General features: G+C 44.5%; 2 protein-coding genes across 2 annotated transcripts in view; both read left to right on the forward strand.

The window, feature by feature from the left end:
* The window catches only part of LOC311055764 (syntaxin-binding protein 4), a gene marked incomplete at its 5' end in the record, with an annotated part of 229,815 nt that overhangs the window by 49,635 nt on the left and 167,578 nt on the right, over nt 1–12,602 (forward strand). The window lies entirely within an intron of this gene.
* Nucleotides 1,123–2,940, forward strand: LOC311056121 (thioredoxin reductase 1, cytoplasmic-like; the record flags this gene model as incomplete). The annotated part of the gene is made up of 1 exon (XM_084072514.1): nt 1,123–2,940. One exon carries the CDS (start codon nt 1,123–1,125, stop codon nt 2,938–2,940), a length of 1,818 nt encoding a protein of 605 aa, XP_083928640.1.

Consider the following 12,602-nt stretch of genomic DNA (forward strand, 5'->3'; position numbering starts at 1 on the left):
TGTAATTATGCCCACCCCCCTAATATTCCATAAGTAACTAGAATATTGTTGCAATCGGGCAGAAACCTCATATCTCCTTATTTACACTTTTGTCCATGAATTAACGCCCTACTTTGCCATACAAGAGGGTTGCACAATTGCACATTTTAAACGTTTTTCTAACCCATTAAATCGGGAAACCATCTGTGTCACTTTAGATAATTGCCTTGGCTATTCAAAAATATCTACAAGCTCACAATGCGTCACTTCGTGCCGCATTGTTTTGTTTTTTTTAATAAATATTGAAAGAACTACTGGTTTAGAAAGCATTTGTAGAATCGGTCTCAGGTCTTAATGGGTTAAATAATCTGGACTTACGAGGTTTCCACCCGACAGCGACAGTGTGGAGGGGCTGTGCAACCAAAGGGATAACAAAGCGTTCCCAGCTCAAAGACGAACGCATTGAGGATCAGTCAGCTATAAGGTCTGACGGCAGCATTACCACACCGTCCGATGGTTCCGGAAGAAGCGCTGATCCGAGCGAACGGCTTCACACTGCAGTCCCCGGGGTCCAGCAGCACACACACACACACACACACACACACACACACACACACACACACACACACACACACACACACACACACACACACACACACACACACACACACACACACACACACACACACACACACACACACACAGTGTAAATGTCCCAGATGCTGCACGGCCTCAGGACCTGCAAAACATCACCAGCTGATGCTCTCTCTCTCTCTCTCTCTCTCTCTCTCTCTCTGTGTTTTCTTGTAGTGGGAATTACAACTTCTGTTTAGATAAATATAGAGCATTAGTCATCATTTGCGGTAAAACAAATGATGTAATCTCCATATTTGGGCAAAATCATGATGTCACTACATGTGAGGCACTATTATTGCCGTGACATTTGTGCTGCTGGTACAATTTAAATAGCAGAGCTCTCACGGATACTCCCACTGTCCAACATGTATGTTTTGACACACTGATGATACAAGGTCCATCTAATATAGCACACAACTCAGCTGTAGGGTACATTTTATTGGGGAAAAACTCTGGTCAATTGAGGCATTTATCGTCTTTAAAGAAGCAGACGCAAACATGACGGATATGCCTCCCGTCGGGAACGACTCCGGTCGTAAGGAACTCAAGTCCAGAATCCGGGCACTCATCGACACCAACGCGGTGGTCATATTCAGCAAGAGCCACTGTCCATACTGCGTAAAGGTGAAGGGTCTGTTCAAAGAGCTGGAGGTGGAATGCAACGCGGTGGAGCTGGACCACGCCCAGGACGGACCCGGGTATCAGGACGTGCTGTTGGAGATGACGGGTCAGAAGACCGTGCCCAACGTCTTCGTCAACGGCACGCACGTGGGTGGCTGCGACGACACCATGCAGGCGCACAAGGACGGCGTGCTGCAGCAGCTGCTGAGTGGAGGAGACAGGAATGCCTACGATTACGACCTCATCGTCATCGGCGGAGGCTCCGGCGGCATGGCCTGCTCGAAAGAAGCCGCCGCGCTGGGGAAGAAGGTGATGGTTTTGGACTACGTGGTCCCGACGCCGAAAGGGACCACCTGGGGTCTGGGTGGGACGTGTGTGAACGTGGGCTGCATCCCCAAGAAGCTCATGCACCAGGCGGCCGTGCTCGGCACGGCCGTGCGGGACGCCCCCACGTTTGGCTGGGAGATCGGCGAGACGGCAACGCACAACTGGGCGAGCATGAGGGAGGCCGTCAACGACCACATCAAAGAGCTCAACTTCAACTACAGGGTGGCGCTGACGGACAAAAAAGTTGATTACGTCAACGCCTACGCAGAGTTCACCGAGCCGCACAAGATCAAGGCGGTGAAAATAAGCAAGCAAGGTAAGGTGAGCAAGGAAACCTTCCACACGGCAGCCACGTTTGTCCTGGCCACGGGCCAGAGGCCTCGCTACCTGGGCATCCCGGGAGACAAGGAACACTGCATCACCAGCGACGACCTGTTCTGGCTGCCCCACTGTCCCGGGAAGACGCTGGTGATCGGGGCCTCCTACGTGGCCCTGGAGTGCGCCGGCTTCCTGGCCGGCATCGGCCTGGACGTGACCGTCATGGTGAGGTCCGTCCTCCTCAGAGGCTTCGACCAAGACGTGGCCGAACGGGCCGGCCGGCACATGGAGGCGCACGGCGTCAGGTTCCTCCGCAGACACGTTCCGGTGAAGGTGGAGGAGTTGGAGGCGGGTGCGCCCGGCAGGCTGAGAGTAACGTCCCGCTCCGCGGAGAGCGATGCGCTCGTCGAGGGTGAATACAACACTGTGTTGATAGCGGTCGGCCGGGATGCCTGCACAGACAAGATGGGCCTGGAGGCGGCGGGAGTCGAGGTCAATCCCGAGAATGGGAAGATCCCGGTGAGCGACGAGGAGCAGACCAACGTGCCCCACATCTACGCCGTCGGGGATATCCTAGAGGGCAAGTGGGAGCTGACGCCGGTGGCCATCCAGGCCGGCAAGCTGCTGGCGCGGCGCCTGTATGCCGGCTCGGCGCTCAAGTGCGACTACGTCAACGTGCCCACCACGGTATTCACCCCACTAGAGTACGGCTCCTGCGGCCTCTCCGAGGAGAGGGCCGCAGAACTGTACGGCCAGGACAACATCGAGGTGTTCCACAAGCTGTTCTCGCCCCTGGAGTTTGCGGTGCCCAACAGGGACAAGAACAAGTGCTACTCCAAGGTCATCTGCAAGCTGGACGACGATCGCGTGATCGGGTTCCACTACTTGGGTCCGAATGCCGGCGAGGTGACGCAGGGCTTCGGTGCGGCCATGAAGTGTGGCCTGACCAAAGCTCAGCTGGACGGCACCATCGGTATCCACCCCACCTGCGCAGAGGAGTTCACCACCCTGGAGACCACCAAGAGCTCTGGTGGAGACATCACCCAGTCGGGCTGCTGAGGGTAAACCCTGCTCGTTTGGCTGGGGCTGTTCTCACCTTCACATTTCCACATAATTTACGGTCTCAGTTTTTTCCCAGCTGGTTGCTCATTTACACCAATGTTTGTCGACATCAGGCCTGGGGACCAACAAGGGTTGAAATAGACACTTGGGTCTATACAAATGGAACCAAATGTACTCTTACAGGCCTGTAATTCTTAAGAGTGTACGAACGGAACCGAATGTACCCTTACAGGTCTGTAACTCTAAATTAGCATTGTAGAGACGGGTTCCAGAGATTAAACAAGTGGTGTCAAGTGGGGGTCCGTGGCCTGATGCGAATCAAACCGGGGGTCCCTGCAACTAAACACGATTGAGAATCATTGAGCCAGGAGAAGACTGGAGACAGGAAGTGGTTTATATTTAGTGAGTGAGGACGGCCTGCTAAACGGCGGGGTTACTCTGCCAGACGGTCTGGACAGCTCCTGTGTGTGTGTGTGTGTGTTCTACTGGGAGCAGAGTGTACACACTGCTTCATGACGTCCCCGTCCCTAAACCCCAAATACTGAGGGGAGGGCGAGGACTGATGTACCCTTGTAGAAGCACGGGAGGTTGTCCTTTTTTTAGAAAACAACAATTTTTTTATTGGACACTTTAATACAGAAACAAAGCAGATACAATGAATGAATGAACAAATTAATGAATGACTGAACGAATAAACAAACAAACAAACAGAAAAAAATCCATGAATTAAAAAACATTTCAAACATATTTGTTTCAAAAGAATTTCACGAATATACAACAAATCTGAGGGGAAAAAAAATAACTTTAAGAAGTAGTGAAATTAGCAGATCTACAAGCTCTCCCGTGTCACACCACAATTTGTTGTGTGTGAGCTTGTAGATCATCTTTTTTCACTAGTTTGGGTCCTGGGAAGACATCAAATTTCTCTTTTGGGTCTCAAGCTAAAATGTTTGAACCACTGGGCTAAACAGTGGCCATCACTACTGCCAGAGCCTCACCATAAAAATACATCTAAAAGGAAAACAAAACATCAAAAAGCTATATAAGTAAATGCGATAGGGAGGAATGCATAACAAAAGCATATTGTTGCTGTTGGGCAGAAACCTTGAAATGCTGGCACCCAATGTGTTAATAATAGGCTTAAATAATAAAATAGCCCAATAACAACATTTTAACGGCCAATTAAACATTTTATCGGTCTAACCGGAAACCCTGGTGTCAGGCTATTTTCAGGCTATAGTTTTTAAAGTAATAATAAAAAAGGAACGGTCTTGGACATACAAGGTTTCAACCCAACAGCACAATATTAAATGACAGACTGTCATCTTTTATCATCTGCTTGTATTTTCTTCTACATCAAATGTCTTCGGCAAATATAGCGATCTGTGGATCTGCTATTTTTGCTGAGTTCACCTCAGAATAGGGATGCTAGTGTTCCAGAGGTTAATTAAAGAAAGAAGGAGATTATAAGATTGCTTTCTCTGTTTTTCTGCTCTCATACCTCTCTCTCTCTCGCCGTTGACCCGAACTTCACTCCCCTGTCAGTTTCCATTCTATGGATTGCTAACAATGGAAGAAATAGAATTAGGGGGTGAACAGTTCTATTTAAAACCCAGGGAAAAGCAAGGCAGGCTGAAGTGAAGTGAAGTGACGTTCTGTCAATCTGTCCTGCACTGCATTCAGTTGCAGGGACATCAGCTCTATGCAGATAGACTAAACATAGCCTATCTGTCTCTGACACGCCAAACCAGCAGAACTGTAAACCACCTCAATTCCCTCCTATGTAGTTAGGGAAAGTTAGACAACTTTCTGACCAATCTGGAAAATAAATGCTTACCAATAGCTTTCTTCAAAAATGTTTTCATAAAGGTGTAACACCTCTGAATTTATTCCAACCCAACTCCCTTGGGAAACTTTGTGGGAGCCAATCAAAGTTGGGGTACCTGGAGGGCCTGGGCAAAAACTTGGAAAAATTACAATTGTCCAAAATGTAATTATAGGTTTACCCTGAATCCATTCCAAGTTAAGTTTTCCAACCATTAGTTTTTAGTAAAAAAGTACTCCTGGCCATAAAATTAGCCACGCCTACTTTTCAGGGAGCCTATCCATCAAATTGTGGTGGCCGTAATTGTCACTTATTTATATACTTTGTTGAGTGGTACATTTTGTGGTTGTTGAGTGGTACATTTTGATTGTTGGGATCTTAGAAAGTCAAATAAAGATATCTCAATTTTATTTTGTTGTTTGTGTAATTTGCATAATTATGTATTGGTCAAAAACTGGTCCGTGTTTGAGATGTCCAGAAATGAATCGATTACCATGGTGCAGTCATGCAACCTTTCCTCATTACCATAATATGCATACATTATGCACAAATAATATTAAGAAATCAAGAAAGTGCAGAATGTTTGACTTTTTCAACTTAGAGAGGTCATCTCATACTCTCATAGACTCCATGTCCAGACATTATTACCTTACCATAATTAAGTCATGCAACCCTTTGTCATCAGCATAATTGGCATAAATAAATGATGTAATAAATAAGCTGAAAGTATAGACATAAAGTCTGTTTATTATTTCCATATCCAGAAATGTATTATCTTGCAATGACTAAATCATGCATCCATTTGTAATTAGTATACTTTCCATAAACAATGTAATAATTTGGCTGAAACCAGGACATAGATATATTTTTGCTAATAATTGAGAGGTGATCTGAGAGTCTAAGTCTGTTTGGATGTTCATACATTAATCTCTTCCAATAACTAAATCATGCAACCTTTCCTTATTAGTATCATTTGCATACATTATGTACAAAAAATAGTTATCAAAATAAAGAATACAAAAATGTGTCAGTCTACCAAGATTAAAGTTTATTTTAATAGCAATAAACTGCATAGTGCACATAAAATGTATGAAAACGAGAAATTATTACCGAGTATACATATACAAACAAAATAAACACTAATGAAACTAGTCTTGATGGCATCTTCCATTACACAGTTTTGTAACCATGTTATCTCCATCTGCCCCATCATCATCGATGTCCACCAGCAAAATGTCCTGTCAGCTACAGAGAAGGCATGGGACCATTGTAAGGCTGCAGCCATCCCTTTACCAAGTGCATGCACTACTGTTATCTGTTATCTTGTTCTTGCTATTATCTGTTTCTTGTTCCCGAGTACGTAGGTGTGCTTGCATAGCTGATGCTACCATCATTTTGCAAGAAAAAAAGACATCAGTGTCAGTGAACTCAATCCAGAGTTTTGTTGCCCCTCTTCAGACAGCATCCATGCTGTGCAGGTCAGGATTATGCAGCCTCTTTGTATGAGCTACCAGTTTAGTGGCCTGGTGGTTAGATTGTCCGCCTTGAGATTGGGAGGTCGGGTTTGATTCCCTGGCCGGGTCATACAAAGACATCAAGGTTAGATTGGAAGTCCCTGCGACATACTTTTGCCATGTCCAGGGGGTGTACTTTTACATCATGGCTGGGGGATGTAGCCTACTTGTACATCAAGCTGACTCACGCTATTGGCCTATGGGCCACATGTTGTACTATACTTGTGCAAGCTATAGAGAGTGACTATATAAACTTTTGGTTGGAGAGTTGGAGGGCTTTCTTGACGAGATAGACAGTCTGCTCATCTTTGATGCTGTTTGACAGGAACTGTTTTGCTGAAACCTTTCCCAATGGTTTGTCATCTTCCACATGGTAAGTAGTTGGAGGCTTGCCACCCTGGAATCTCTTCCGTGTGGCCTCCTTCAGTAAAGATGGGATATTGTAGTGGTCATACACTACATGGATCTCCCTATACACTCCTTGGACTTGCTGTCCAGTGTGGCCAGTGGCCTGCTGGGCACATGATCCATGATGGCTTTCCAATTCCCTGTACCACTGCCATTCCATCCATGATAGTTACTTAGTTTACATGGTCTAACCATCACTGGTAGATGTATGGTTGCTGATCAGCATCGCCAAAGTTATCATCACTAGTGCTATCCTGGTTGGGCAGTTCCTTGAGTATGGTCATGAGCTGCTCTTGTCTGTGCATAGCAGGTCACACTCACTGTGAAGAGGGCATGTAGGCGGGCGGTAAACTTGTGTTGGCCAATGTCTTCTTTCAGATTGATCTCTGACCATGCTTCAGTTCCACCACCTGGTCAGCCAGCTTTTGCTGGCTATACTATTTCCTGGTTTCAGCTTATTTATTACATAATTTATGCAAATTATGCTGATGACAAAGGGTTGCATGATTTAGTTAGGTAATAATGTCTGGACATGTAAACATAGACTTAAAGTCTATGAGAGTCTGGGATCATCTCTTTAAGTTGGAAAAAGTGAAAAATGCAGTAATTGAATTATGATGAAGTTATTTAGAAGCAAAATTATTACGATTTCCAGTTTTTGGCCAATAATTAGCTAATTGTGCAAACTAAACACAACAGAAGAAAATGGAGATATCTTTATTTGACTTTCTAAGAACCCCAAGAATCAAAATATACTACTCAACACAGATAATTAAGTGACAATTATGGCAACCACAATTTGATGGATAGGCCCCTGAAAAGTAGGTGTGACCGATTTTATGTCCACGAGTAATGTTTTACTTAAAACTAATAACTGGAATGGATTTTGGACCCCTGAAAACCTATAATTAGACATCCTACAAGTTCATTTTGGCCAATTGTAATTTTAAGTTTCTGCCCAGGCCCTCTGGGTGCCCCGACTTTGATTGGCTCCCACAACGTTTCTCAAGGGAGTTGAGATGGAACAAATTGAGAGGTGTTAGTAGACACCTTTTTATGAACACATTTGTGAAGAAAGCTATTGGTAAGGATTTATGTTCCTGAAAAGTAACATTTTAATTTAATTTCAAATGCATTTAGTAATACTTATGTTAACTTTATGAACTTAAATATAAATATATATTATATAGTTATATAAGCATATCCTGTAGTTATACTTAGGTTAACTTTATGAACTTAAATACAAATACATTGGATGTAAAAAAAGACAATAGCATTTTAATACTAGTCATTAAGCTACTATTAAGCTACTAATGTACACTGAAGTAATTAAAGAGGGTCATGCTTGCGTGTTTGGAATTGTAACAGCTGAAATCAATAATATGTCAGTAATCCAATATTAACCTGTGGGCCGCAGTAAGTGAAGGTGGGGGAAACATGTGGCCCCCGGGCCGCCAGTTGCCCATGTATGACATAGAGGTATTTAATGTTTATTTGAACAAAAAAACTATATCACTTGCTCCTACATTTACGGTGCTGGGAACAGGAAGGACACCTCAGCACTAGAGCGCTCCATCTGTTTATCAGCGAGCTCTGGACACCTGGCTGCAGGCCTCAGTGCTGGAACAATGCTAGCATCATCACCATTTACACTAACAATGGTGACAACAATGGTCACAATGCCTTGTGAGCTTGTCGTTTTTTTAACTTCTGGTTTGGAGCTATAAATGGTGCTCTCCTGTAGGAGAGTAACCTTTTTCATATTTTAGATTTAAAACATTAGATTTACATTAGATTAAATTGACTCACTGATAATGAAATAGAAAAATGATCATGCAGTATCTTAAAAGACAATATATGAGAAGATAAGAAAACATTTGAATGACCCTGACGCAAAAAAAAGCTTTTGTTAGAAAGACAGAAGTTTATTAAGAGAAGTAGTAGAAAGATTTCAGAGATAATGTTCTGAACACCCGTTGTATTTGGATCAATCTGTTATTGTCTTGCGTGGGAGCAACTTCCCTTCCCTACCTATAGAGGGTGATCTTGTGACTGTAAAGTCACAAAAGCACTGCATCCATGCATACGTCTGTGTGTCCTCTCTCTGTGTCCTCTCTCTGTGTGTGTGTGTGTGTGTGTGTGTGTGTGTGTGTGTGTGTGTGTGTGTGTGTGTGTGTGTGTGTGTGTGTGTGTGTGTGTGTGTGTGTGTGTGCGTGCGTGCGTGTGCGTGTGCGTGTGTGTGTTTGGGCAGTTGGATTTCCCAGTGGCGACGGGATAATCCCATAATCTGATAATAACCCGCTGTGTGCTGATTTGGTGATTAAATGTCTCAGGCAAATGGTTGAAGATGGTTGGTTGAAGATGGTGTGTGTGTGTGTGTGTGCGCGCGTGTTTGTGGCGCGCACAAGCTTGTACTATACCTGTGAGTACTGAATGTCCCTACAAGCTAGTAGAATGTGAGAAACAGACATTGTGAGGACCATCTTACTGGTCCTCACAATTGTAGTAGCCTCGCGTAGCCAGACTATATCACTGCGTGGATATGAGTCTGGTGCTTCCATGAGGAAGTTTTTTTTCCCAAGGGGGCGGGATCAAAACAATGACTCTCGACACAATTGGTTAGACCTACAAACCAACTACCAATTACAGTCTCCCATACTTGAATACTGGGCCCTGATTGGTCACCCCCATCTTCTGGAGCAGGAAATGGATTCTCTATGGAGCGGTGCCAGACCCAAATCGCTGAGTGCATTTTTTTTTAATGCACTGGCAGATTTGTCTGGTCCCAGGCTACAATTGTAGAGGATTAGTATAGACGTTAAATTGGGGAGTTAGGATTCGAGGTTTCCGTATCATGTCGACCGAAAAGTAGACCTGCTATTTTTCTGCAAATGTTTAGCTACTTTCAGCTATTTTCAATGCCATCCTAAAATGTTGATGTCCTAGTATAGTAATACAAATGTGTGCGTGCGTGCGTGCGTGCGTGCATGTGCACGTGTGTGTGCGTGCACGTGGCAGATATTACTGAATCTCAGCTTCTTTCTCATTGCCTCCGTTATGCCAGGCAGTATTAAATAATTCCCAGGAGGCAGTGGGAAAGCACACTGTCAGCGTTTTGAAGCATCATCCAATCGCAGCAAAGAGCAGATGTGGATTCAGGTGATTAACCAAATATGTCTCCAATCACACGCAGGATAAACAGGAAACTGATCACAAGTTCAATGGGTTAACCTGAGTGGTTCTCAAAGTGGGGTTCGGGGACCCCTGGGGGTTTCTTGAGGGGATTCCAGGGGGTCCCCATCACAATTATTTGATTTAACATAGAAATCAGTTTAACCACTTTAAATCTAGATAAATTACATCGGCTATCTTTCTTTTTCTTACAGTACAAATCTTGTTTATGGAAAAAACATTTTCAGGTGGGGGTCCGTGGCCAAACACATTGATTTGGGGGTCCTTGGCATGAAAAAGACACATGAACGCTAGCGTCCCCATTCAGAATGGAATTCAATTTTATGAAAAATACTTAACCACTTAAACCCTGTGTGTGTGTGTGTGTGTGTGTGTGTGTGTGTGTGTGTGTGTGTGTGTGTGTGTGTGCGCATGCGTGCGTGCGTGCGTGTGTTACACGTTGTTTACACGTTGTGAGCTTGTCGTTTCAAAAGTAAATACACTAGTATAGAGCGTACACTTTTTTGAAAAAAATCTTCCTCCTAGTGTAACCATAATACCTGATGATTATGTTTTAGGGGGGGGGGGGGGGGGGATCACTGAAAATCACGGCACCCCGTATTTAAAGCTGGATTTGAACCCTTTTTTCCTGCACAAGTGCAGACATATTCTCTTTTTCTTTTTTTTTTATACCATTGAGCTAATAGAGCCGGCCTGCTTGCTCTTTTGCTTTTTTTTTCTTACATTTTTATCCCACGATTTTGTAACTCATTTTTTTTACCCAGTGCCAATTGTCTATGTAATCCTGGGCGCTACACTCCCTCTGCTAGCCTAGGGAGAGCCTATAGCCGAGCTCATGCCTCCTTCAATGCATGAGAGCTAGCAAGCCGCTTCTTATCACCCAACAGGGGGGAGGTTCCCTGGTTAGACGTAGCGCGTGGAAGGAACACGTTATTCCAACCAGTTCCTTTCCCCTCCATCAAGTGCCCCGGCTGGCCAGGGGGAGTCAGTATAGAGACCAGGATTACTGCATGTTTTTGTGAGGGTACCTACCCTAGGAGACACAGGGAGAACATGCAAACTCCACACAGAGAGGCCCTTTCACCAACACCACCTAGGGTATGGGCACTGATGACGCGGAGGAGAGAACACACCCCCAGCGCCCACAGCGTCCCCGGCGGGAATTGAACCCAGGACCTTTTAGCTGTGAGGCGACAGCGCTACCGACTGCGCCACCGTGCCCCCCGAGACATGACCTTTGACACCATCTAAATGTCTCAATAGAAGAGCAGGGAGACAAAATACAACCACCCCAATTGTATACGTTATATTGTATTAACATACTCTACCATACATATTGGACAAACTTATGTTATATTCATTAAAACAAAAGTTACATAGTGCCACTTAAGCCCTATTGTACAATGTGTCTATTCAAAAATAGCCCATCTACTGTAGAGGGGAATTGTGGGTGGGTGAAAGAAAAATGGAACAATTTTGAGTTAAGTGAAAATTTTACTCCACCACTATCTCTCATTCCATGCTGTCATTTCTGTTTCACTGTTTTACATCATTCTGATGATGCAATGTGCAGCACATTCTGTCAGTGGACTGACTGCACACGCACGCACTCACGCACTCACGCACGCACGCTCACTCGCTCGCTCGCTCGCTCGCTCACTCACTCACTCACTCACTCACACACACACGCGCCATTCACTCATTAAGTTGAACGTGCACACACGCACATACACACGTAGAGAGGCCGTCTGGGAATGTGAAGGTCGCCGGTTCCACCCTCTGGGTTACATGCAGAGGACACATTTCAGCTGCAAATACCACAACAAGGAAAGGAGACATTATTAGTATTGTTATTAATACATTGCATGTGGTCAGTGCCGGTTTAGACTCCACAGGGGCCCTAAGCAGAATACAGGAAAGGGGGCCCTGCCGCGGGTAAAAAAAGACAACAAAAAAAAAAGAAAGACGCGGGTAGGCGGGGCCCTACGCAACCTGCGTAGGGCGCGTATAGGGTGGACCGGCTCTGCATGTGGTGACTTCTAATTGTACATACATACATACATACATACATACATACTGTACATACATACATACATACATACATACATACATACATACATACATACATACATACATACATACATACATACATACATACATACATACTGTACATACATACATACATACATACATACATACATACATACATACAGATATTGCTATCAACAATTACTTGAATATCAGGGGTCGCTAATGATCCTCTTTAAGAAAAAAATGTGTCTCAAAAACGTACCATGCAATGGCTCTCACATTATAAACAACAGACACCGACATGGATTAAGCTCAGAAGATGTTCTTTATCTGAATGACTTGTATCAAATTATTTATGACAGGTGTCATAACTTAACGTTCAGTCTCCACAATGGAAAAAAAGACAAACGACAAACGTTGGAAACGGAAAGAAACAATAAACAGTCTCACCGGAGTAGATGACAGCCGGGCACACTCCTTTCAACGGCGAGTAGTACTGGTATTGATGGCCTTGGCTATATCCCACCGAATAGCTTTAGACAGCCTATAAAGCTATCCACGAGCGTCACGGCCCGTCAATCAATCAATCATTCCATTAACATTGATGTTGACATTTAAACCCCCAAAACATAGACAAAAATAAAAACCTGACCCAGACTAGGTCACCCTGCTCAAAGTGTACTTTTTTC

The sequence above is a fragment of the Gymnoscopelus microlampas genome (genome assembly GCF_963454915.1).
Source record: "Gymnoscopelus microlampas genome assembly, chromosome: 11".
NCBI classification, from domain to species: domain Eukaryota; kingdom Metazoa; phylum Chordata; class Actinopteri; order Myctophiformes; family Myctophidae; genus Gymnoscopelus; species Gymnoscopelus microlampas.